Source organism: Clavispora lusitaniae (genome assembly GCF_014636115.1).
Source record: "Clavispora lusitaniae strain FDAARGOS_655 chromosome Unknown tig00000038_pilon, whole genome shotgun sequence".
Lineage (NCBI taxonomy): Eukaryota > Fungi > Ascomycota > Pichiomycetes > Serinales > Metschnikowiaceae > Clavispora > Clavispora lusitaniae.
In genome coordinates this window covers 312,038-335,630 of record NW_027093976.1, presented here as the reverse complement: position 1 = coordinate 335,630, position 23,593 = coordinate 312,038, and the positions used below count along the sequence as shown (strand labels likewise).

At 48.0% G+C, this 23,593-nt stretch overlaps 10 protein-coding genes and 1 non-coding gene across 11 annotated transcripts; 6 read left to right on the top strand and 5 right to left on the bottom strand. All coding sequences in view use genetic code 12, as the record gives it.

Moving 5' to 3' along the window:
* Positions 1–663: 663 nt before the first annotated feature.
* GIN4 (protein kinase) lies at positions 664–4,224 on the top strand (the record flags this gene model as incomplete). The annotated part of the gene is made up of 1 exon (XM_002618642.2): positions 664–4,224. The coding sequence occupies one exon, from the start codon at positions 664–666 to the stop codon at positions 4,222–4,224; it is 3,561 nt and encodes a 1,186-aa protein (XP_002618688.2).
* A 525-nt stretch (positions 4,225–4,749) lies between these two features.
* On the bottom strand, positions 4,750–5,886 carry FOB63_001273 (TFIIH complex kinase subunit; the record flags this gene model as incomplete). The annotated part of the gene is made up of 1 exon (XM_002618643.2): positions 4,750–5,886. One exon carries the CDS (start codon positions 5,884–5,886, stop codon positions 4,750–4,752), a length of 1,137 nt encoding a protein of 378 aa, XP_002618689.2.
* Positions 5,887–7,941: 2,055 nt separating this feature from the next.
* Positions 7,942–8,886, bottom strand: NEP1 (18S rRNA pseudouridine methyltransferase; the record flags this gene model as incomplete). Its single annotated transcript, XM_002618645.2, has 1 exon — positions 7,942–8,886. One exon carries the CDS (start codon positions 8,884–8,886, stop codon positions 7,942–7,944), a length of 945 nt encoding a protein of 314 aa, XP_002618691.2.
* An 88-nt stretch (positions 8,887–8,974) lies between these two features.
* FOB63_001271 (uncharacterized protein) lies at positions 8,975–10,981 on the top strand (the record flags this gene model as incomplete). Its single annotated transcript, XM_002618644.2, has 1 exon — positions 8,975–10,981. One exon carries the CDS (start codon positions 8,975–8,977, stop codon positions 10,979–10,981), a length of 2,007 nt encoding a protein of 668 aa, XP_002618690.2.
* A 717-nt stretch (positions 10,982–11,698) lies between these two features.
* On the bottom strand, positions 11,699–12,454 carry RPL37B (60S ribosomal protein eL37; the record flags this gene model as incomplete). Its single annotated transcript, XM_066102151.1, has 3 exons — positions 11,699–11,955; positions 12,233–12,369; positions 12,438–12,454. The coding sequence occupies 3 exons, from the start codon at positions 12,452–12,454 to the stop codon at positions 11,699–11,701; spliced, it is 411 nt and encodes a 136-aa protein (XP_065958451.1).
* A 337-nt stretch (positions 12,455–12,791) lies between these two features.
* Positions 12,792–12,862, bottom strand: FOB63_005524. The gene has a single exon. It is a non-coding gene; the product is annotated as a tRNA-Gly (tRNA).
* A 1,353-nt stretch (positions 12,863–14,215) lies between these two features.
* Positions 14,216–16,048, top strand: TOS4 (Tos4p; the record flags this gene model as incomplete). Its single annotated transcript, XM_002618646.2, has 1 exon — positions 14,216–16,048. The coding sequence occupies one exon, from the start codon at positions 14,216–14,218 to the stop codon at positions 16,046–16,048; it is 1,833 nt and encodes a 610-aa protein (XP_002618692.2).
* Positions 16,049–16,194: 146 nt separating this feature from the next.
* Positions 16,195–17,679, bottom strand: OGG1 (8-oxoguanine glycosylase; the record flags this gene model as incomplete). The annotated part of the gene is made up of 1 exon (XM_002618647.2): positions 16,195–17,679. One exon carries the CDS (start codon positions 17,677–17,679, stop codon positions 16,195–16,197), a length of 1,485 nt encoding a protein of 494 aa, XP_002618693.2.
* A 351-nt stretch (positions 17,680–18,030) lies between these two features.
* On the top strand, positions 18,031–18,501 carry FOB63_001267 (uncharacterized protein; the record flags this gene model as incomplete). The annotated part of the gene is made up of 1 exon (XM_002618648.2): positions 18,031–18,501. The coding sequence occupies one exon, from the start codon at positions 18,031–18,033 to the stop codon at positions 18,499–18,501; it is 471 nt and encodes a 156-aa protein (XP_002618694.2).
* A 1,288-nt stretch (positions 18,502–19,789) lies between these two features.
* Positions 19,790–20,503, top strand: FOB63_001266 (uncharacterized protein; the record flags this gene model as incomplete). Its single annotated transcript, XM_002618650.2, has 1 exon — positions 19,790–20,503. One exon carries the CDS (start codon positions 19,790–19,792, stop codon positions 20,501–20,503), a length of 714 nt encoding a protein of 237 aa, XP_002618696.2.
* A 1,693-nt stretch (positions 20,504–22,196) lies between these two features.
* FOB63_001265 (NAD(P)-dependent alcohol dehydrogenase) lies at positions 22,197–23,285 on the top strand (the record flags this gene model as incomplete). Its single annotated transcript, XM_002618651.2, has 1 exon — positions 22,197–23,285. One exon carries the CDS (start codon positions 22,197–22,199, stop codon positions 23,283–23,285), a length of 1,089 nt encoding a protein of 362 aa, XP_002618697.2.
* Between the last annotated feature and the right edge of the window lie 308 nt (positions 23,286–23,593).

Here is a 23,593-nt window from a genome sequence, read left to right as displayed (position 1 = left end):
TCTGTCTCATTGCACCCATCTCAGCTGTGCTAATTAGACTGCCAAAAAAAGAAAAGCCAAAGGAAAACAAACAAACTTTGCTAATTTACTTTCTTCGGCTCCTGCAATATTTCGCTTATTTCTTGGTCCTGAACCTTTGGGCTGTTTGCCCTACATGGGACGGTACCTGCATTCCAGGACGCGGAAGATAGCATCACGTGACCACATCTTTCGGTTTCGTCCAAGAATGCACACGCGTCACACAAACGGGAGCCGAACAGTGGCCTGGGCCAAACAGAGCAGAAGCCTGAGAATACTGCTATTGCCTGACTGAAACCATTGCCGTTGAAATTGACCAAATTCGGGCAGGTGCTTGGCCGGGCCAATAAACGGGAGGTACGGGTGTTTCATCTTTTTTCTGTCGCGGCAGGCACGCGGCGCGTGTCGCGTACTCCCGATGCGGAAAAAATCCGCTTGCACATAAACGCTCACTCTTCTCAAGTGTTCCGCATTTCTTCCCAAGTGTTTGTCTTGCAAGTTTCTTTCTAGAGTTTCACCGATTGAGCCTCTTTTCTCGAGTTTCGGTTCTTTTTTCCATTTCCACGCTTTTCCCCTCCCAAGCACCTTGCTTTTTGTCACTCGTTCCTTTCTCCGTCCATCGTTCCTAAGTCCTCCGAACCGTCTATGTCTATGATTTCACGACAAGCGCTGATGTCTTCGGCTCTGTCCATGTCGCACAGCCACCCCCACAAGATTGGGCCTTGGAAGTTGGGCAAAACCTTGGGCCGTGGCGCCACGGGCCGGGTTCTCCTCGGCGTGCACTCCAACACGGGCCAGAAGGCCGCCGTCAAGGTGGTTTCGAAACTGGAGCTCAATGAGGAATACGAGAAACCGGAGGCTGGCCAACTCCCGTATGGGATTGAGCGTGAGATTATCATCATGAAGCTCCTCACGCACCCCAATGTGTTGCGTCTTTACGACGTCTGGGAAACGTCCAAGGCCTTGTACCTTGTTTTGGAGTATGTGGAAGGCGGTGAATTGTTTGACTTGTTAGTGGAACGTGGGCCTTTGCACGAACGCGAGGCCGTGAAGTACTTCCGCCAGATCATCTTGGGCACAGCATACTGCCACGCTTTGGGCATTTGTCATCGTGATTTGAAGCCGGAAAACTTGTTGCTTGACGCCGCACTCAACGTCAAGCTTGCAGACTTCGGCATGGCGGCGCTCGAGAGCCAGGGCCGCTTGCTTGAAACCCTGTGTGGCTCTCCCCATTATGCGGCACCAGAGATTGTTTCTGGCCTCAAATACCACGGCGCAGCCTCCGATGTATGGTCATGCGGCGTCATTCTCTTTGCGTTGTTGACCGGCCGCTTGCCTTTTGATGACGAGAACATCCGCAACTTGTTGCTCAAGGTTCAGGCTGGCTCCTTTGAAATGCCTTCTGATTTGAGTTCAGAAGCTCAAGACTTGCTTAGGCGCATGCTTACCGTCGACCCTGCCCGCCGTATCACCACACCTGACGTGCTTACACACCCGTTGCTCGCCAAGTATCCTATTCCCGATGATGACCTTGTGAGCGTACGCCTGCTTCCACATCCACAAACTGCCTACAAATCCTTAGGTAGCGCCAAGAACATTGATCAACACATCTTGCACAACTTGTCCATCTTGTGGCATGCGCGTCCCGAGGAAGACATTGTGCGGTGTCTTTTGGCCGATGGGCCCAACCCTGAAAAGACTTTCTACGCATTACTTCTGCGCTACCGGCACCAGGACGATGGCCCAGGAACGCCGCGCCGTATGCCCCGCCTGACCCTGGGCGTGCTGACGCCGCGGCGCCGTTCCAGACCCGTGTCCTTCCAGCGGCGGTATGGGCAAAAGTCGCCACGCCGCTCGCCGCAAAAGACAACTGCATCGCCCCTTCGCTCTCCTCGGCGCTCGCCTCAGAAAATACCCTCTACCCGCGACCTTTCGCTTCCGCGTAATATCTACAACGACATTGTGGCGGCTGAACTGTCACGCCCACCAACATTACCGTCCAAAGACCTGATTTATGATGCTGCTGAAAACAGTCGCAGTGAGGCTGCACGGGCACTTGCGGGTTTAGACTCAGCTGCTCCAGTTGAGCGCCGCCGTAGTGTTTTCCGTCGCCTGGGCTCACGTATGAGTATGCAAAAGACACGATCGATCCGCCAGTCTATTGCGCTCAAGCGTAACTCCATTACAGTCAAGTTGCTTTCCACGTATGCCAAGTTGGCCAGCGAGAGCGACTGGGAGTATATGGATAAGCAAACGAAACGCACATCCGCCACTTTTGCCACGTTGTGTGATAAAATATTCAATCAAGAAGCCTATGACCGTGATGACGAGTTGCTAGTGGACGACGAGGAGAAGAAGGCGCGTGAGTATGAAAAGTTGATGGAGATCGAACGCAAAAAGCATGAGGCTGAACTTAAGGCCCGTCGCGAGTTGGCTAAACAAAAACGCCGTCTGAAGCGCCGCTCGCTCTTATCGTCCCGGAAATTGCATATTCTGGTGACCGAGGATGATACTAAGCCCGCAGAGGCAGAAGGTGGTGAGCTCACGCAACCAAAACGCCGCTCCCAATTGCGCAGCATTTCCGAGACACCTCACAATGATGACCTTACGCCAGCTGATGTCGCTAACATCAAGCGTCGCTCAGCGACCCAGCCTGTACCACAGCGCAGACCTACACCTGTGTTGTCGCGGAGACCCATGTCGCGTTTGGACCCATTGTGGACTGCGTTTGAAAATGAAAAGCTCACGCGGGCACAAGATGCTTTCCAGGATGAGTTTGCTGATACCCGCAAGAAACGCGAGTCAATGGTGAGTGTGAAAGATGCTAACGCCGATCGGCTCTCCAAGAACAGTGAATATGAGAGCACGCAATACGTGCTTCCAGAACACGAATCTCAGGACATTGACTTGAGCACAGAGTACATGTCTGAGATCCGCAAGTCGCGTCTTTTGAACTCGCAGTATAACATCAAGGGCCAATTGAACGGCACCAAACAGGAGGAGGAACAACTTCCACCACCTTCGAAGACGCTCATTGGCAGCGTGAACATCCCTAAAGTCACACGCAAGTCACACCACTTTTCAGCATCCAACAAGCGCTTATCCTTGCTCACAATTCGCCTGACGAAGGAGTCTTACCGCGACCTTAATTCTATTTTGGATGCACATGGCGAAGGCGCAGAAGATGAATTAAATGCTGAGAAGGAGGGTAGAGAAGCATTCAACGACGATGATAAGGCTAACATGCCCCGCTTGAGAACCAGCTTTGCTGATCGTTTGGATCAGGCAGGTCTTGTTCCCGAGGTGGACGAGGAACAGTTGGACTCAGCTTCTGTCATTGACTTTGATGAGCATCTCGCAAACAAGCGCACTTCGTACTATGCTGGCAAGCAACCAGTGAATCAGAAAAGAAAGAGCAAGCGGGAAGAAGAAGAAGAGGCGGACTACACTTTTAACGATGACAACTCTGTGGACCACGGCCGTGGCAGCGAAGAGCTATTTGAAAAAATTAAATTGCCAGAATCGAAAAAGACTAGTCGCGTTGCTGGAGCAGTGCAGCCTCCACCGCTGACCATGTTGCGTCCAGAAACTGAGAACAAGCGTCAACCCAAATCATATGGAACGATGCCAAAGAATAACTCAAAGTCTACAGAGGCCACACAGACGTCTAAAAAGCCATTAGTGGATTCGACAAATGTGGCTGCGGAGCCAAAGCCTCAAAAGAGAAGTCGATCGCTTTTCCGCAAATTGTCATGGGGCTCCAAGAAAACGTTGGATGAGCCCAAGCAATTGCCATCGCCTGCCACCTCGGGCAATAACCTGGTGGAGGAGAAGCGCAGCGGGTCGTTTTTCCGGTGGTTTTCGTCGTCGTCACACCCTGCGGCAGCTGACATTAAACGGTATAAGACGATCTTGCCAAAGCAGGAGATGATGACTGCATTGTACGCCTTATTGAACTCGTGGTCCAACTTTGGGTTGCGCAACTTGAAGCAAGACCACTTCGGATACCACATCACCGGATCGATTTCGTCGAACAACTCGTTCAACTTGAAAAGCTGTCGGTTCCGGATCAAAATCAGCCCACGCGAGTTTAACCAAAAGTCCGAGTTGGTTTGTGCATTGGTGAAAGGTTCGCAGGCCACCGCCGACACTTTGTTCAAGGAAATCGAGCGTGTGTTGGAGAAGGAAAGTGTGTTGGACAAGTAGAGATGTTATTTATGGGACAATTGCCGAGCAAGTACGGCAACCACGGCATACATGTATAGGTAAAGGTTTAGAAATAGAACTTCCTAGCAGAATCCAGTATGTAGCAGCAGTAACAGAATATCTGAAAGACTGATCGTAATCTGATGCCTTTGTCATTATTACCGACTTCCATTACTACACCTTAGATACGATTAAATATAATTCTGTATCATAACATATATGCTCTCTTTTTTCTTTGACGGATATATAAGAATACAATGTACTAATGCTTATTATTGTATATTACTAGACTAAAAGTCGACTTTCTAGTCTATACGTTGCAGTACCTGATACTAAATATGTCATAACTTAAAATACCTTGTACCTCATCTTGGATATTGAAAACAGGGGTTCATTCATACTTAGAAAAGAATGTTCATCTATATTTTCAAAAGCATTTTTTATGGATTTTCGCCCAGTACCTCTATAATCTCCACATGTAGGCTTCATCCAGAAGAACTACGTAATATTAGAAGTTTCCCCCGTCTATTTCTCTTCGAGCGACTTGATTTTCTTCTTCAAGAGCTTGGCCGGGTTCAAAGCGAAAAAACACTTTTTGTCTATAAGCGTGCTTTCCTCCCGAGACGTTTTCGTTTCCGTCTGGGCCACCTGGATGCATTCCTTGATCGTGGAGAGCAAAAGATCGTAGCTGTCTTTTTCCTTATTGCCGTTTTCACAAGCTCCATTCTCTTTGGATGGCTCGTCTTTGCCATTGGCCGACTCATTCTCCTCTTTCACTGGTTCTAGTTTCACTGCCTTCTCCTGCTTTCTTTCCTTGGCAAACTTGCGCCGAAGATACTTTTCTGTGAGTTTCGGGTCCACGGCATAGAGCGCCGCAAGGGCAATCTGGGGCGGCGTGAAGAGAAAAGAGGCGTCGCTGAGCAACGCATGGTCGTTGAGCCATTTTTTCGCCGTGTCGTAGAGGTTGCCGATGGTGTCGACAGAAAGAGATGGGAAAACGGGTTCCGGATGCAAAAGCACGTGCTGGAAGTCCAAGAAAAAGCCGTACAACGGGCGGAACGGGTGGTGGACGAGAAGCGTGAAGCGGAGCGACTGGAGCACGGCAAACTCCAACTCCAAGATGTCCTGGGGCTTTGTGTTGGGGATCTTGGAGCAGAAGGACTCGATGGACACAAAGTGGTTTTCCAGCTTCGCCGCAAGAAACACAATGGTGTACAAGACATTGCGGGGCCGGTACTCCATGGCCGAGTTGACCAAGTAGAACTTCTTGAAGAAAGAGATGGCGGTGGCCTTGACTTGAGTGGGCATTTGGAAATGCGTGCAGATCTGGACAATCTGGCCGCAGAAGAAGGAGAGGTACTTCTGCTCCTCTTCAAGCGAGATGAGCTCGATACAGCCGCGTAACTGGGCGCCATGCGAGGCCACAAGCGCCGGTTTTTCTGCTTCTAGCGCCTTGAAAGCGTCTTCGAACCGCCCAACGGCCGCCGCTCGGCCTTTTTCGTTGGCCGCCGCCTTTTTGCGCTCAAGCTCGCTGGCGGTGAACGACCAGACCTGGTACTGCGTCGATCGGCGGTAGAGATCGTCGGCAGAGACGTATTTTTTGGGTTTTGGCGTTTCCATGGAGATGAAGAGAGGATGGTGCAGGAGTATGAGACTGGGCAGATATGCATGGAGTATGGATGGGAAATGTATGGGGAAATGAATAGATTGAAGAAATGGATAAATGAATAGATTGGATAAATGAATAAATGGATAGGTAAATGGATAGGCGAATGGATAGGTAAATGGAATCGATAGATGAATTGGGTGGATTGATGAATTGAGTGGATAGATGAATTGGATTGATGAATTGAGTGGATAGATGAATTGGATTGATGAATTGAATGATCGATGAATTGAGTAGATAAATGAGTTAGTGGATGTTAATGGATGAGTGGTTAATGGATAAGTGGAATGGATGAATTGAAGTAAATGGGGTATTGGAATGGATGCGAGGCAAAGTCAATGTTATAGATAGACGTTGGCACTAGAAAGATATGCATTTGTTATATAAATGGACGTATGGACGGATTATATTGGATATATAAAGCTGGGATAAATCAATTGATTGACACATAGATGGAGATCGTATGTGAATAGTAGTAATTAACAGGATTATGCATTTGAATTGAATAACTGAGCTGGATATTCTTGGATAGAATGGTAAATGATGAGAGAATGATAGACTAATTATTTGGATAGATGGATTGAAGTATGCTCTTGTAATTAATTCGTTTAGTTGAATTAAGAATGTTCATTGATACTTTTGACATGGGTCAGTCATTGCAAATTTATGAATCGCATGAGTTTCGCCTTGAATCAGTCAAGAGCAAATTATGAACGAATAAGTAGACTGAGCTAGAAAGTGTAATCATGAATATAAACAGTCTGGATGATGAAATTGTGACTCTTCTTGAATCTATTTACCCTCTTCAAATAAACGGAGGTATTTACTATAGTCTGGCAATTGTAGCTTTTAAGCAAATTGTAATTATGGAATCTTCCATCCATGATCAATATCCGAGATAGGACAGGCAGAAGTCGTCGAGTTGAGGAGCTTGACAAAATTCTATCTCGTTTCTGACTTCTGGCGGAATAAAGTCGATAATCAATTCATTACAGGTTCATAAGTAGGTTCATCGCCAAGGATGAAATGAGTTTTGGAGAAATTCTAGGTACTCGGAACTCTTGAATATTTAGACCCATATGGCTGACTACTTTTCCATACGTCTAGTAATAGGGTGAATGGGCAAAGAGGTCCAATGTCACGCTACTCTCACTAGAATGACCTCGATATGAGATAAATGGTAATGATAGGTATACCTTCGAGTTAGATAGGCCATTGGTGCTATGATCGAAAATGAAGTAAAATGTGTGTTGGTGAAAGTAGTCTGGAATTATCCATTTCAGATTCCCTTGCATGTTTGGCAAAGATGGACGTTAGTCTTCTAAACATCAATGTTTTGCTGGATAGAACAATGATTTTCCTTTCGGTACTAGAAGGTATGAAAAAGAAATTGCTCTACTGAAAGAGGCCATGGCTTACTATGAGAACAGGATATATCTGTCTCTTACACCTAGAAACTAAGACGATTACGACATTGATTGGAAAGAGACAATTTCACTAGACTACACATAAGAATGATAAGCTTGAAAGTGATGATCGGAATCATCGTGGGTATACATATGGCAATACTGATGGTTTATTCATAACGCACTTTAGTCTTTATAGTTTAGTACCATTAGGCAATTGACATCACGGATAATACCATTACATTGATACCCAATATTAAGACGAATCAGCCAAGTATGAATGCGTAAGAACTAACTAGCCATCTCTAAGGTGAAAATCGAATGTGATGAGTCGGTAGAACCAGTAACCACTCACTGAATTATGAATCGACTAAACTGGTCACTGATTAGAACAACAATACGAACGATACGAACAACGATACCAACAACGATACGAACAACGACTTATACCAACTGAATGATACGACAGAACTATACTAATGAACTATACCATTACAATACAACATCACTCGCAGCTCACTGTTTATTGAATACACGACATGCTGTTGTGGAAACCGACAAGTTTCCTCCTCGTTTCCAAGTTTCCTCCTCGTTTCTCTAGTTTCTCTCGTTTCTCTAGTTTCTTTCGTTTCCTCTCTCCATCTCTTACATGATCCCCCACACATCCTCGCAGCCGTGGCAGAACTTGGAGCACGCCACCGACGCCGACAACGGATAGTTGGAAAGACCGATCTTCTCGTCCACAAACTCGTCGGCAAAGTTGTCCTGGCCTCGGGCCATGGCACCGACAAACACACATATGCTCTCGTCCTCGTCCAACGTCTCGACGTAGTCTTGCACGCGCTTGATCTCGGCGTCGAAACTCAAGGTCACCTTGCGGCACTTGGTGGGGAGGTGGTCGGAGATGGGGTTCTTGATCACCTTCAACAACTTCTCCTCCGAGTTGACCAGGCGGATGCTGAGCTTGTGCAAAAGCTGCACCATCAAGCCGGAAAACCGCTTGAACGTCCGCGGAATACGCACGCTCGGGTTCACCTCGATCAAAACGCCGCGGGCCGTGTGGATGAACACCTGCAACCGGCCCGCCTTGTTGATGGGCAGGTCCAACAACGTCAAAAGACACTGGTGCGTGATGTCGGGCCGCGCCTCGGCAATGTCTCGCCCCATCTTGCGCAAGAGGCCCTGGTGGTCGTCGCAGTTCAACAAGGCGTACTTGTCGCCGCCCAGCGCCGAGATCTTGTGTGTTTCAAGACACGCCTGCGACAACACCACCACCAACCGCCGGGTGTCCTTGTCTTTGGACGTGAGCGCCTGCGGCCGCATGGGGACGAACGACGCCGGCGGGACGTCCGTCTTGTCTGTTTTGTCCATCTTGTCTGTTTTGGATTCTGTAGAGTTTGTCTTGTCTGTTTTGTCTGTCTTGTCTATCTTAGAATCTATCCTGTCTGTCTTTTCTGTTTTTTCTGTCTTGCCCATCTTGTCTGTCTTGTCCGCCTTGGCTTGCTTTGTCAGGCTCATTTCTTTCGGATGCAGATTCGATACCAGTTCGCTCAGCTGTCTTTTGTCTCTGGCTGAAAAAGCTCTTCTCATCGGAGTCAGGCCGATGCGCCTGCGAGCTTTTTTTTGGTGGTGGCGCACGTGATGCCGCACGTGTATCACCAACTCCCTCCACCTTTCCATGTCCGATTTCGACGACGACGACGACATGCTCTTGGAGCTCGTGCGGGCCACGCAGCGGCCGCCCGACCAGCCGGACCTGCTCTACCGCGCGCGGGGCGAAATCGCCATTTTGCGGGCGCAGTTGGAGGCGCTCCAGTCGCTGAAAAACGCCGAGGCCGAACGTCTTCGCCGCGACTTGGAGGCGGCCCGTCTGGCGGCCCGTGGCCACATCGACGCGTTGAAGCTGTCTGTGGACAAGCTCGAGGACGAAAAGCGCTTTTTGGACAACGAGATCCGGGCGCTTTCGGCGAAACGGCGCAAAGTGGAGGCGGCGGAGCGGCCGCAACCGGGGCCGGCAAAACTGCTGCTTGCGGAGGCTGGTGAAGCGGCGGAACTGCTGCCGGCGGAACAGCCTGAGGCTGACGTAAGGCCTGGCGACGGCGTGGTCATCCGCGTGCAAGACGAGTGGTCCCAGTTCTGCGACTTTTTGCATGGCTACACCATCAACGGCAGTCTGCGCACATGCATGGGCTTCCTCGCGACGATCTGCGTCGAGGATTGTGTTGGCAGCAGCGGTTTCGGTCGCCGCTTGCGGCTTGCGCCGCGTGTGCCGGTTCTGTCGGCGGTGTGGGAATATTTGCTCGAGGTGCGGCATTTGCGGCTTGATGCGTTGGTGGAAAACGTCTGCGGCGAGCTCATGGCGCTTGTGGAGGCGTTGCTCGCCGTGCCGCAGCAGCGGGCGTTTTTGGCCGTGCCGTTTCTTGTGTGTTTGGTGCATGCCAGCGTGACGTTCAAATACTCGGCCGTGGGCGAGAAGCTTGCGTTGCAGTTGGTGCAGCAGGCGTGTGCCCTTCTGCGGCGGTTTGTGGCGCTTCTCGTGCTGGCGGACGGCGCCGACTCGTTTGTCGAGCAGCGGGGCACGTACCAGCAGCGGGTTTTGGAGAATTTCACCTTGGTGGCGTGCTTGGACCTCGTGGAGGCGGTGGTGGTGGTGGCCACGCAGTTTGGCGCCGCGTTCGTGCGGCGGCTCTGGCACACCATGGACTTTGACTTGCTCACGGCCGTTTTCCCGGAGAATTCGGAGCGGTTCAAGGCGTCTGCGCAAATCAACTTGGTCTACAACTACGTGGAGATGCTTTCGGCGTCGTTGGAAGGCAGCTTTGCCGCAGGCGACCAGGCGCAGAACGCCCGCATTGTCCAGTCGCTCATCAAGGCGTTTCTCATCGACATCTCGGTCAAGGACGACTTTATGTTCTTTGGCCTCAACCGGGCGTTGGGCAACAACGGCGACTTGGTCAAGATCTGCGAGGCGGTGCCGCAGAAGAACCCGTTAAACTCACCTTTGGTGTCTGTGGCTTTCCCCGTGAAACATACGCCGCCGTCGCCACAGGAAAGCTTTGCTGTTTTGCAGAATCACGAATCGCATCTCCTCAGTCTCCGACTCAAGATGGTTTCGCTTCTAGAGGCGCTCATAGTGAACGGGAACATGCAGCTTGTCAACCTGAAGGAGAACATCAAGTCCATTGTTCGCATCATCGGCTTTGAGCAGAACTTCATCATGCACCAGCCACGGTCCAAAGTCGTCCACATGCGGCTCTCCATCATAAGCTCGCTTTTGCGGGTTCTCTTCTACATCATCGACGAGAACAAGAACATCAACACGTTGATCTATCCGGAAACGCTCCACGAGATTTTTGTCATTCTAATGCGGGTGGCCTTTTCCTCCGATTCGCTTTCCACAGACGCCCACCAGTTTCTTTCGGAAATCCGAGGCAAAGGCTTGGTGGACATTGGTGTCTTCAACAAGGCTTGCGAGTGGCGCAGCAGGGAAGTTGCCCACTTCAACATCTTTGACGCGAGACCCAATAAGTACGCTGAGCTCAGCAACATCGAATGTGATTTCGCCAATGGTGTCGAGTTTCCCTACGATCTGGAAACAATCGAGATTGCCCGAGAAATGTTGAGCGTTTGCGTTAATCACGACGAGGCGGATAACTTGTACTACAATATGAACAGCGAGGTCTAGCAGGTGTTCAAGCCGGTTCAACGGCACTTAGGAAAATAATTGGGAATAGATAATTTAAATGGTACTGTGGAAAAGGTTGTAGTACCTTCTTGCACGAAGCGGTGAAGAGATTCATGGAAGACGATGATCGTGGATTCAAGCCGTTGAGAAGACGGAGATAGATGGGACAATTTACGAAAGTACGGATTAAATGTAGATTAAATGTAGATTAAATGTAGATTAAATGTAGATTAAATGTAGATTAAATGTAGATTAAATGTTGATTAAATGTACATAGAGCAGAACTGGCGATAGGTCATTGGACTGTTGTACGGCTTTTCTACTCGTGTTAAGGAGTTAATTATTCCACATACTCTTGTTCAGTAATTGGTTCATCCTAAAATGAACGGAAAAAGCCAAACTTCAATACGATGGCTGGAATGAATGGAAAGAATTTAGAGTGGGTTAGGGCAGGACAAGGAGATTCACTGAATGAACATCAAGTGGTAGTGACATTAGATATACGAGAACGAAAACTCCCTTGTGTTCAAGTAAATTATAGAGATTGACTTCATGACAGATATCATTCAACTTTTCGAATCTGGAAGTTCAGATCTTCCCAGAAAGAATCGATGACTGGAACTTGGTACAGCTTCAGCCACCTGGCTTCTACGTCCTACAGCAATAGCAAATGTAGTTGTATTAGTTACAAAAATGACCAGACAATTCGTGACACACTTAAGCGGATTCAGCCTTGATGGAGGTTTGGAAACCGTTGTGGAATCTTCTGGACACGTGCTTCAAGTAAGCCATTCTACCGGTACCGGTAGTTCTTCTTCTCTTAGCCTTCAAAGCCCAGTTGTGAGATCTCATCTTGGCAGCTGGGTAGCCACAAGAAGCACAGGTTTTCTTTTGAGCGTGGAAAGAACGACGGCCGCATCTCTTACACAAAACGTGAGACTTAGTGTGTCTCTTACCCATAGATGGAGTACCCTCTGATATGTTAGTAACGGACGAAAGCCAGCAGACAGACAACGACGGAATAAGAATCTGAACCTGAACAAGACCTGACAGAATCTCTGACAAATCTGAACAGCCTGAACATCTGAAATTCTGAACAGCCTGAAAATGAAAATCTGAACAGCCTGAAAATCTGACCAGAACAGAATTGATAGCAGATCAAAAGCAGATGCTCTGACGTCCCAAGCCGATTGCCCCGTCTGCTGCGAAATGGATGTGTTTGAAAGGGTTTTACATACTACCCATGTTGACTGATGATTATTGATGAAAATTCAAAAGAGTGTTTTTGAAAAAAGTGAGAGAAGTAGATGCCCGTAGTGCGACAGGAAAATTTTGCGTGGGCCTGCATGGTGTCTCCGCGTGGCCATGAAAGCGTTAGGGCAGAAGCCCTGGACTGTACACAGGCAATGGTCAGAGCAAACCAGAACGAATATGGCAAGCATGTAGTAGGGAAGACGGGTTAAGCATTATCATGTAGTGAAATATTATGCAATACCAAACTTCGAAATATCAACATCAACTATTATCAACCATAGTCAAGCATAGTCTGCAAACGGAACCTGTAACATAGTCTGCAAACAGAACCGGTACACCAGTACCTCCCACAACTGCCACTATGACGCCCAATTCAGGTTAAGAAAGACATGAGTCTGATCCTTCAAGACAAAGGTAGTTCAAGGTAGTTCGAGAGAACGAAATGGCAAAGACCAAAAAAGTCGAACATGTCTCATAAACCATGGCAAATAGTATGTAGATGAGTTGGCTTCAAGTAAAGTAGGGCTGATGAAGCCGTTTCCTGTTCCAAAAAGATTGCGCAAGCCCGGAATCGAACCGGGGGCCCAACGATGGCAACGTTGGATTTTACCACTAAACCACTTGCGCCTGTTGATGAATGTTTTTGTTTTCCTGGAAGGACATGATCTTGTATACTGGATCAGGTTTGATGTATTAAAGTCTGTGCAAACTGAACAAACTGGCGAGTCGAATCCTTGGGAATTTTGGTGTATTGTCAATAAGTCAGGCTGATCGAGAAGATTCATAGGTACTATCCAGACGTTCAGCTGCTTCGTAAGTTTTATTCGTAAGCTTTTGGGTTTGGGTGGTCTGCCGTTACCAGATAGTAAAGACAATATAATGAAGGACAAATGTCAGGTTCTTCGTTCAAGCAGTTTATTACTTTGAAGCCACACGGAACACGTTGCCTTACCAATATCTGCTGTGGTTACCCCAGTTCCATCATCAACTCATGCATTGAGCATGTTTGATCCTGGGAAATCTTCGTCAATTTCTGTCTGAATCCAGTTTCAGATTGAATGTCAGAATCCTTCTGTTAAATACACTTCTTTTGAGTGCTTGGATTCCCGTTGTGCCCTGAAAAAAGTGATTTGTTAAAGTAACTTTGGTTCTGGCATGACAATTACGATTGTATAGTGAAGAATTCGAAAACATGCCCGAAGTCCTTCAACCCTAAAAGGGACAATTCAACAGATGCATATGCATTTTTGGCGGTATTGGTATGTTTGAACACACATTTGGAATTCCTGGATTGAAAGCGTGGGCCATGAAAATAGTCATTCGATATCTTTAATTATGGCATTAGTCGCTGCAAATTATTGCATACTGGTATTATCTTGTCTTTTCACATTCTTTGTTTCGGTCTGCCAGTGGTTGAAGTCTTTGCAATGTTGTACCTTGCGACATGCGACTTGCGAGACATGCGACTTCCGAGGGTGGGGGACAATGTCGCGATAAATTCATCGTTGATTGGGTCATATATGTTTTTTGAGGATGTACGGATAGGTCTTGGTCGGGTGTGAAGAATCATCTTATGTGCTAGGTTATCCTAGACAAGTATCGAGGTTGTTCTTCGAAATACTCTCAAGAAAACGACTTTGGCCCAAAACCGGTCAGGCCAATCCATCGAAACATCAACCACCATCTTCAACCACAATCTTCAACCACAATCTCCAACCACAATCTCCAACCACAACCTCCATAACATAGAACTGGAACATCTGCCAGTGTTCTTTGATAAACAATGTGCAGTGCCCAGTCACCTGTTTTTTTGTGTTTTTGTCACGTGACTCGCGCGACACGGGTCACGCTTCGGGTCACGCGTCCTGCCGCTCCACCGCGTATCATGTTTGTTTATCATTCGCGCCTGTCTTTCGTGTCTGATAATAGTTTCCATTTCTCTTCCACTTTTTTTTCTTTCCAAAACCATCCACTTTGCAAATGTCGGAGTTCCAGTTTCCTCCGTCCTCGCCTGTCCTCAACGCCGCAGACTCGGACTTTGACCCGTTCAGACCCAAAGATTCTGGCCGGGGAAGAACCGAGTATCCCACGCCTAATCCTTCTTCGACTGTTGGAAGATCGTCTTCGCCGGCGCGGGAGATTGAGAGGGAGAGAGAAATTGAAGGAAGAAATGAAATAAACGAAAGAAATGACAGCCAAAGAAATCAAATAACCGAAAGAAATGACAGCCAAAGAAACCAAATAAACGAAAGAGAGAAAGGGGGCGCCAAAAATTGGGGCGCGCCCCGTGCTGCAAAAAACGGTGTCGTTGGCAACTGGGGCGCCAATGTCGGCGCGGCCAACAAGTTCCTTGGCTTCAAGACGCCCGAGGCGCGCAGATCCGCCCGCACCGTCAGCATCAACCGCGACTTCAACATTTTGAACCCGGACGCGGCGGTGTTGCGCGTTCCGCTCACCAGCGACAGACCAAGCGTCTTGGTGGGCCGCAGCTCCCGCTCGTGTGACCTTCACTTCAGCACCGCCGACAAGAGCGTCAGCCGCACCCATGTGCGCATCGAACACACGCCTAGCACCATCACCTTCACCTGCTTGGGCCACAATGGCATGGGCATGATCGTGCCCCGCGTGTGCCACGTAACGTGTGACGCCGATCACAGGTACGTCTTGCGGGAAACGGGAAAGCCGTTGCCGGCGCCGGCGCTCTCCAAAACCATCATCTTGGACTACCAGCACACCGAGTTCCATGTGGCTCGCGGCGAGCGCGTGGAGATGCCGCGCTTTGCCAACATCTTGTTGCAGGTCCGCAGCCATGTGCTCTTGGTGAATCCGGACGATTGCGACGAGGAGGTGACTGACGACGAGCAGCCGGAGCTTGCAAAGACGGGCACAGAGGCTTTGGTCAAGGCAAGCAGCTCTACGCCGCAAGTCACCGCTGCCGCTGCTCCGCGTACCCCACAGAAGCGCGTGTCGGCGTTTCCAGTGGAGGAGGAGCGCACGCCTCTGAAGCAAGCAAAGCCATCCCAGCCAGTCTTGCCGCCAAAACCAGTGCAGTCAAAACCAGTCATGCCTCCAAGAAAAATCGTCCAACCGCTGCTGCAGTCTCGTGTGGTCAAACAAGCACACCCAAGAACTACAGAAACTCAGCAAAGAACAGTGGACAAGCCAGCACAGGCGACGCCTGCGCAAGTGCAAGTGCAAACACAGGCAACGGTGCCCCAGTTCAAACGAGCAATGACTCCGTTGTCATGTGTGACCAATGCCCCTCAAACGCCTCCAGCCAAAAGACGTGCTGTTAGTGAAGAACCTGCAAAGAGACCAAAGCATGAACACAGAGCGGACTACAAAGAAAGCAGACCAGAACACAAGACTGCCCATAAGGCAGAACACAAGCCTGAACCTTTGGCATCTGATAGAGACAAGGACGGGAAGGTGATCATTGACGCCTCGTGCATTTCTAACATCAGTGACCGTGCAGAGGTGGAGAACATATTAATCAACCATTTAGCATTTTCGCGGCTTTCATCGACCCCCGCGTCCTTCTTGAATACCATCCTGGCAGCAGTATCACAGCTTTCGCTAGCGCAACTCCGTGCTGTCCTTCATCATGTACAATGCATTGGTGTCATCTATCGCCAGGGTAAGGATGCTGCAGGCAAGCCTTTGGAGGAGGAATACTACTACATTCCTGAAGCAGACACGGATCCTGAGCGGCAAAAGTTGGTGGCGCTGATCAAGGGCCATGGGGGCTTGCGGGCATGCAGAAGAACACACAAACAGTACTACTGGAAGAAGCCTGCGCCTATCAAGAAGTAAAACTACTCTTTTCGCGTCACGAAAAGCCATGAAATTGCATTTATTCATGTTATCCACATCTACCTCGCTTTCTAGCAGACACGTCTTCTGTTTCTCTCAACTACATCTTTAATACCACGACATGTTTTGAAGGGGTAGCTCCCCTCTTAGGCCAGTTCCACCTTTACCCTCTTGAGACGGCTCACTGGTCCTCTCGCCTCTGTCTTAACCTTACCTGTCTCTGGATCCACATTCGATCTCTTTGTAGGAACCGAAACCTGAGACTCGTTCAGACTTATTTCTTGAAGTACATGTATGTTGGTCTTGACAGATTCTTGCTGGAATGTGTCTGTCTCTTCCTTGACTTCCACGATTCCCTTCTTTTCTTTGACAATCACCTCCGATTTTTCCAGAAGTGACTCTTTCTTTTCTAGCACGTCGACTTCCGTGTTTTCTTCCTTGATGTGTACCAGCTCTTTTTGGACGTGTGTGACAGTTTCGCTCTTGGCTGGCGCCTCCTTTGCCTTCTTCAGCTTGACCTTCTTCTCCACCTTCTTCTCCACCAGCTTCTCCACCGTATGACGCACACGTTGGCCCTCCACCTCGTTGACGCCGTTGTTCAAGTCCGCAAGATCGGCCGCAAACATCACCAGCTGCGCCCAGCCCGCATACTCTCCGAAAAGGTCCGCAAGGTGTCCCCGCACAGCCTCGTACGTCTTCTTGTTCATTGTACGCGGCCCACGGTACTTGTAGTCGCGTACAGCGATCTGCAAGACATGGGTGTCCACCGGAACGACGTCGTGTTTGTCAAGAGCCATTAGGCAGATGCAGTCGGCGACTTTTGGCCCCACGCCCGTGAGCTGAAGCAAAAACTCGTGCGCCTCGGCAAACGGCCTGGTGCGGAGCGACTCGAGCCGCTCCAACGAGATGTGCGGCCACTTGCTGTCGGCAAACATCTTGGCGGTCGACGCAATGTACTTGGCTCTGTAGCCAAAGCCCAACTCGCGGAGACGACCTTCTACCTCAGGCAGAGACAACACTTGCGGCCCGGGAAACGAAAAATAGTCGATGCCGTCATGACGCGCGAGAAACCGGCCGTACTCGGCGCAAAGAGCATCGCACATTTTCGAGATCCGCTTGACGTTGTTGTTGGACAGACAGATGAACAGCACCACCGTCTCCCACGGGTCCTGGCGCAAGATGCGGATGCCGGGGAACTGGGCAAAAGAAGTGCACTTGCCGCGGGCCTGGGTCTCCACCGCAGTCCAGTGGGCATAGAGCTCGGAGAGAGACACGTGCAAGTTGAAGTAATCATGGATGAAGGCGAGCGTGGAGTCTTGGCTCTCGTTCTTGATGTTTTCGACTGGCGGAGAATTTTCGTTCTGTGCTCCGTCTATGGAGTTTTTGTTGTCTGTTGGTGCGCTCCTTGCTCCACTGACATCTCTACCGTCTCTTGTGGATGCGTTTCCCATGATACTGGCGTAGTGGAGATGAGCATCGTCCTGCTTGAGCAAAACCACCCGGTCGTTGGTGGAAAAGCTCCAGACGGAGTTGACGTTTTTCCAGCGGAACGTTTGGCCACAGCGCAAAACGGCGGCAAGCGAAAGCTCTGCGGGCGTGATTGGAATCTTTCTCCACACGAGGTCGGCCATGAAGAAGAAAAATCGATAACGCGTGTTTCCCAATCGGGCAAATGATGTGCAGAAGCTGCGGCGCAGCAGAATCTACGGATACTTTAGGAGAAAATACGGTTGGAGACGGACAATTTGAGTGGCCTCGCGCAAAAGCCTACCACTTCAGTTCAAAATTTTTGATTTTGGGGCTTTTTTTTTTGATTTTCTTCTATTTTTGCTTCCCAGCTTGTTCTATTTCGGTCGTGGCGTATTGTTCCACGCATCTCGCGGCTCCGCCCCAGCTCAGCCTGATAGCTAATACGCCTCTGTACAGGCCATACAAACAAGCATATAAAGGGGGCTTGATCCAAAAATTAGGCGCCCATCGCCATGTCAGACAAAAAACAATCACAAGAAGGCCTTTTGGAGCTTGAAGAATCGCTCTACCCTGCGCAATGCCCGCCATACAACGAGGTGGAACCCTCGCTCCTGCTCAATGTTGAGCTCAAGTTGTGGAACAACGGCAAGTCCGTCAAGGAGACGGCGCTCCATCTTTTCAACACCAGCTCGTCTGTGGACGAGGCCAGCAACTTGGCGTTGGAAAAGAGCTCTCGCGGCGTTGTTCCGCTCACAAAGTACGTCTATGTCGAGGTGCCTGGCACATGTAGGCGGAAACGGTTCACGGCGGTGGGCGACCAGCTGAGAAACCTCGGATCTTACTTCCACGAGGGCGAGACCATGTACATCTCGGACGTTCCGGACTTTGAACGCCGCATGCGCAATAGACACCTCAAGTGGGCGGCGGCGGTTTTCGCCGTGTTGTTGGTGTATGCTATTGTGATGATCAGCATCTACACGTAAGCATGCCGTGGATATCAGGAGGTTTGGGAGGTTTTTCGTTGCACATTTTGGGATTACGAATCGTATGTGAATAGCATCAGGTTTACATCAATAACTGTTGAGAAGTTGTAGACAGCAAACAGGCTATGTAGGGTAGGGCTCCTTCCATAGAGCAGGATAAGAAAGACTCAATTCAAGGAAAAAAAAAAGTGAATACCATTTGATTGTTGATAACTTATTAAAGGAGTCTAAGATCTCGAATAATCTGTATGGAAGAGTTGATGTGGTAGTGCAATTAGGGTTTGGGAACTAACAAAGTTTGTAGCCGGATCAACCAGCACAGTATCTGAATCCAATTCTATGAGTCCAATCATTTCCATACCTTTCGTCTAATGAGAGACAGTTTACAATGACCTTGAGACTGAGATAAACAAAACGAGCCGCATGGCCGAAGAAAAACGAAAGAGCTTCGATCCGTTCCAGATCGTTTCTCATCTGAAGAATTGGCCCTAAGACCGTTCCGGCATTTTTGAACCAGCCTTAGAGAAAAACATGAAGCTTACGTTTTCAAAGGGAAACAATGTTCGTTCGTTGTTCTGAAAAGATGGGGGTACAGAAAAAAGTTGCTTTGGTCTTGCTTCTGTTTGAGGCGTTTTCGACTTGCTTTTGGTTACTGGAAGTTGGATGTATGGCCTGAGACAGGGAAGTCAGATAACCAATTAAAGACCAATGACGAATTACTTGAATGTTGTATCTGTATCACTGACTGTTCCATCTATTTTCTGCTGGCCTGTTATTGTCTGGACCATTATGTCGTTGCTCATATCTATTTTTATTCATCTTTTCATGAAAACCTTCTGCCGCAAGTGTCTTTAATTGCACACGTTAATTCAAGTATCAGGACGACCGAGCTGATAATTCTATATACATTTCCCATCCATACTCCATGCATATCTGCCCAGTCTCATACTGTCTAAACTTTTGGAAGTAAAACGCACTATTGAGAAGAACGGCTGAGGCAACGGTCTTTTCAGAGACATGAAAGAGGAGATTGGCAGAAGAATGGAAGCGCTCTTAATATCCAACAAAAGCCTTTGAGTAAAGGATGGAAACACCGTAGATACTAGCTCGGTCTTAAATATATCAAAGCCAACCTTTTCAACAGATGAGAACCAATACACAATTTGTCCGTCTTACTTTGGCATTATACTCGAGTGACATAGGACCAACGGCCTAGTCAATTTGAATAAGCTACTAAGTTAAACTTCAGTATACACAAATCGTCCTTTTTGTCAAACAACCAGTAATTCTGTCGTGTCTGTCCCTTTTGGTCGATGTGGTTTCCCCTTTTGGAAGCTGCGCATGGATCTCCAGATCTTGCATATATGTCATGCAGTCGGTCTACTTCGATTGCGCTTGTTCCTGCAGACCACATGGTGGGTCTTGCAATCCATTGCTTCTTCTTTCCATGGCTGCCCGAGGAAAATCACAAGACCGGCTCTTGGATCTCGAAGAGCGGCTCTATCCGAGCAGAGAAACACCAGATGAAGACCCATACATTTTGCTCGATGTGGCTCTTCTTTTGTGGAACAATGGGAATCGGGTGACAAAGTATATCCGCCATATCTTCAAAGCAGACATCTCCGTGGACGAGGCCAGTGAGTGGGTGATTGAGAAATACCGGGAAACCATTCTTCCCGAGAAGAAATATGTCTTTTGTCTCGGAGAAGAACCGGGCTCGGGGAAATCGCTTCTGTCTCAGAAATTTGTGACAATCCACGATACGCTGGCTCGGCTTAGAGACATATACAAAGAGCGAGACATGATGTGTATATCCGACGTGCCCGACTACAACAATCGGGTGAAGAAACTTGTGGTGAAATGGGTTCTCATTGTGCTTGGGTTGGTTCTTCTAGTCTTGCTAGCACTTCTCTCTTCTTTGGCTTTAATCGTGGCCAAGATCGTGGCTTCTTTCCAGGAGTCGCAATCCAAAAAGCCCAGCCTATGGGAAAGATTCATGTGAGTAGATGCTGAGTGGAAGTTTCAGAGGTTTTACTACAATTGTAAAATGCAAACACTTTACAAGAGAAGAAGGCGGACATTCGTTGCAAAGTTAAGATAGTCCTGCTATTCGTGTATTATATACCAACTATATGTTGTACAAAACATGCGCCATTGAAAAGATTTACAGATTAATGTCCCTCCTCTAATTTTAGAGGCTTTCAAGTTGGCATTGTGAGCTTCTTCTAATACATTTAATTGTTCTTCGGTAGTCTATTAAATGAGGTCTTATTCATGGAGCTTTCATTGTAAGCTCTCACGTAAACATTTAGATTGCAAGAAATTGTAGCACTATGATACATTTGGTTTACAAGTTAACGTTTTGCACTCTGTTCGAGACAGATATCTAAACCCTTAAATCCACCCCATTGCAGATAATTCCGCTCACGAAGCTACTTGCAAATCGTTTAATTTGGCGTTGTTGGCACATCGGAATAAAAAGCACTCTCGTGTCACAGCAAAACCTTCTAGTGGGATATTATTTACAAAAGACGTTAACAGTGATTAGATACTGGACGATTCAAATGGAAACCCAAGTTTTTTCTTCGCTAAAGACTTGGCTACAGTATGCGGAGAAAAGTATATATATTTCACATGAATATGAAGGGCTGAGAATGGCCACTAGTGGATGCATTTATACTGGTTTACTTGTCTCGTTCCAATACTTCTCTTGGCTCTATGCTGGAAAATGAGAGAGGCAAGAACCAGATTTACTGTGTATCATTCGTATGGTAGACTAATGCCTGAGAAACGGCCCATTTGCATCCTTGAATTGGTTTTGTTATGCTTTGAGAAGAGAAGAACAAATCTTTTCTATCATGAACACTCCATAGTACCTATTTCTACTGACATTACCTCCGAGATCTAGAATGCTCAGTTTGATCAAACGCCATCGAAGCTTTATGAATTTAAATTCGGAGATAAAATAGGTTCAGTTGTTCTGAGCAGAGCTGAAAAGAGTGGCAAAACAAGCCCCGGGATCATAAGTTGCCCAAAATCAGTCTATTATGAACACACATCCATTGTAAAATTCGCCAATGCAAGAATCATGCAGAGAAGAAAGTTGAGTACCGTTTGAAAATCTACAAAACTCGAATATGGGCACCCAGATCAGAACATGGCAATTTATTCATCATGAGCCTAATTTCCGTCGATATGAAGTTATTTTTGAGCCTTTGGATGGATGAGCCTTTGGATGGATGCTTAGTCTCATGCATTTTATGGGCCTATGTATGCGGAAGCACTTCTGATCTGCAAGGGTGGCGGAGATATAAAGAGATGGGAAATATCGCATCATGTAGGCTAGTGGCAAGTATGTACCTGCAATTCGGATATAAATGGCAGGCCCACATGGATTACGGAGGCAAATCGGAGAAAGCAGCTGAAGAAATAGCGGACATAAAGGTTCAAAGGAACAACGCTGCATGGACGCATGTGGAATGTGGCCTAATAGCAATTAAGTTTCTGTTGGTATGGCGGAGATGGCTGAAAACGGAAATAGCGCCGCTGCAAGGGCGCACATAAGCAGCTTCCACGCGTTTGCGAAGCCGGCGGCGTTTGCCAAAAGGGGAAATAAGCTTCTGGTGCAAATAACATAAAAGGGCTCTTTACCTTCTCTTCATGAAACCACAAACAAGTATAATCACTATTACACAATGGTCTATCCAGAAACTTTCAAAGCAGTCGGTGTCGTTGACTTTGACGACTGGTTGCACCCAAAATCTTTCGAGTACAAGCCGCAAGGGTTTAGAGATTACGACGTGGACATAGAAATTGAGGCCTGTGGTGTCTGTGGTTCCGACATTCATGCCGTAAGTGGAGAATGGGGCCGTCCCTACGCACCTGTGGCTGTGGGACACGAGATTGTTGGAAAAGTGGTGAAAGTCGGTCCAAAGGCCAAAGAAGGCATTAAAGTTGGAGACAGAGTCGGGGTGGGTGCCCAATGTGACTGTGACAACACGTGCATTGCTTGCAAGAAGAATTTCCAGTGCAACTGCAGAAACCTAGTGGCCACTTACTTTGGCGTGAACAAAGAGACCGGTTTCAAGACCATTGGAGGAAACGCTTCACATATTCGGGTCAACTCGCAGTTTGTCTTTAACATCCCAGAACTGCTCAAGACAGAACATGCGGCTCCACTTTTGTGTGGAGGCATTACTGGCTTTGCACCTCTTCTCCAAAATAACGTTGGAAAGGGAACCAAAGTTGGTGTCGTTGGAATCGGAGGAATCGGCCACATGACCATTCTTTTCGCCAAAGCCCTTGGGGCAGAAGTCACTGCCATCTCCAGAACGGACTCAAAGAAGGAATTGGCCAAACAACTTGGTGCAGACCACTTTGCTGCTACTGCCGATGAGGATTTTATCGAAAAGTACGCCGACACGTTGGATCTAATTGTGAATACAGGAAGTTCTTTCTCTGGATCTTCCATGGACAAGCTTTTGTCGATGCTTGCTCCGAGGGGCAAGTTTGTCTTTATCACTGCTCCTCCTTCGAACGAAAATCTCGAATTATCGCCTGTGAAGTTGCTTGCCAATAATTCATCCGTACAAGGATCTGCAATTGGGTCGCCGGACGAAATCCAGTACATGCTTAACTTTGCTGCCGAGCACAAGATTGAGCCTTGGGTGGAGACTATTGATATCTCGGAGGAAAACCTTGGAAAGGCCTGGAAAAGAGCGGAGGAAGGCGATGTGAAGTTTAGATTCACCATGGTTGGGTACGATAAGTTTTTCAAGAACTAGCGTACAATCTTGACTTGCAAGAAAGATAGCTTCAATATTATGTTCGTCAATATTATGTTCGTTATTCAAATTGGTAAGTACCTTCGTAGCTGTGAATGAGCCAAGTAGGGTTGTGGTTACGTGCTTCTTTAATCCGACTGTGAAAGATTGGGTTAATCTGACATCCAATGCTGAAGTGTAGACTGTCATACTATGGTAGAGAGAAATTGAGTAGATATTGAATGAGGCTTCAAGTGATAAAAACTTTGGAGGATGCTTCCATTCTATGGAAAGAGTTGAAAAAGCGTCTAGGGCACGAAAAATGGAGC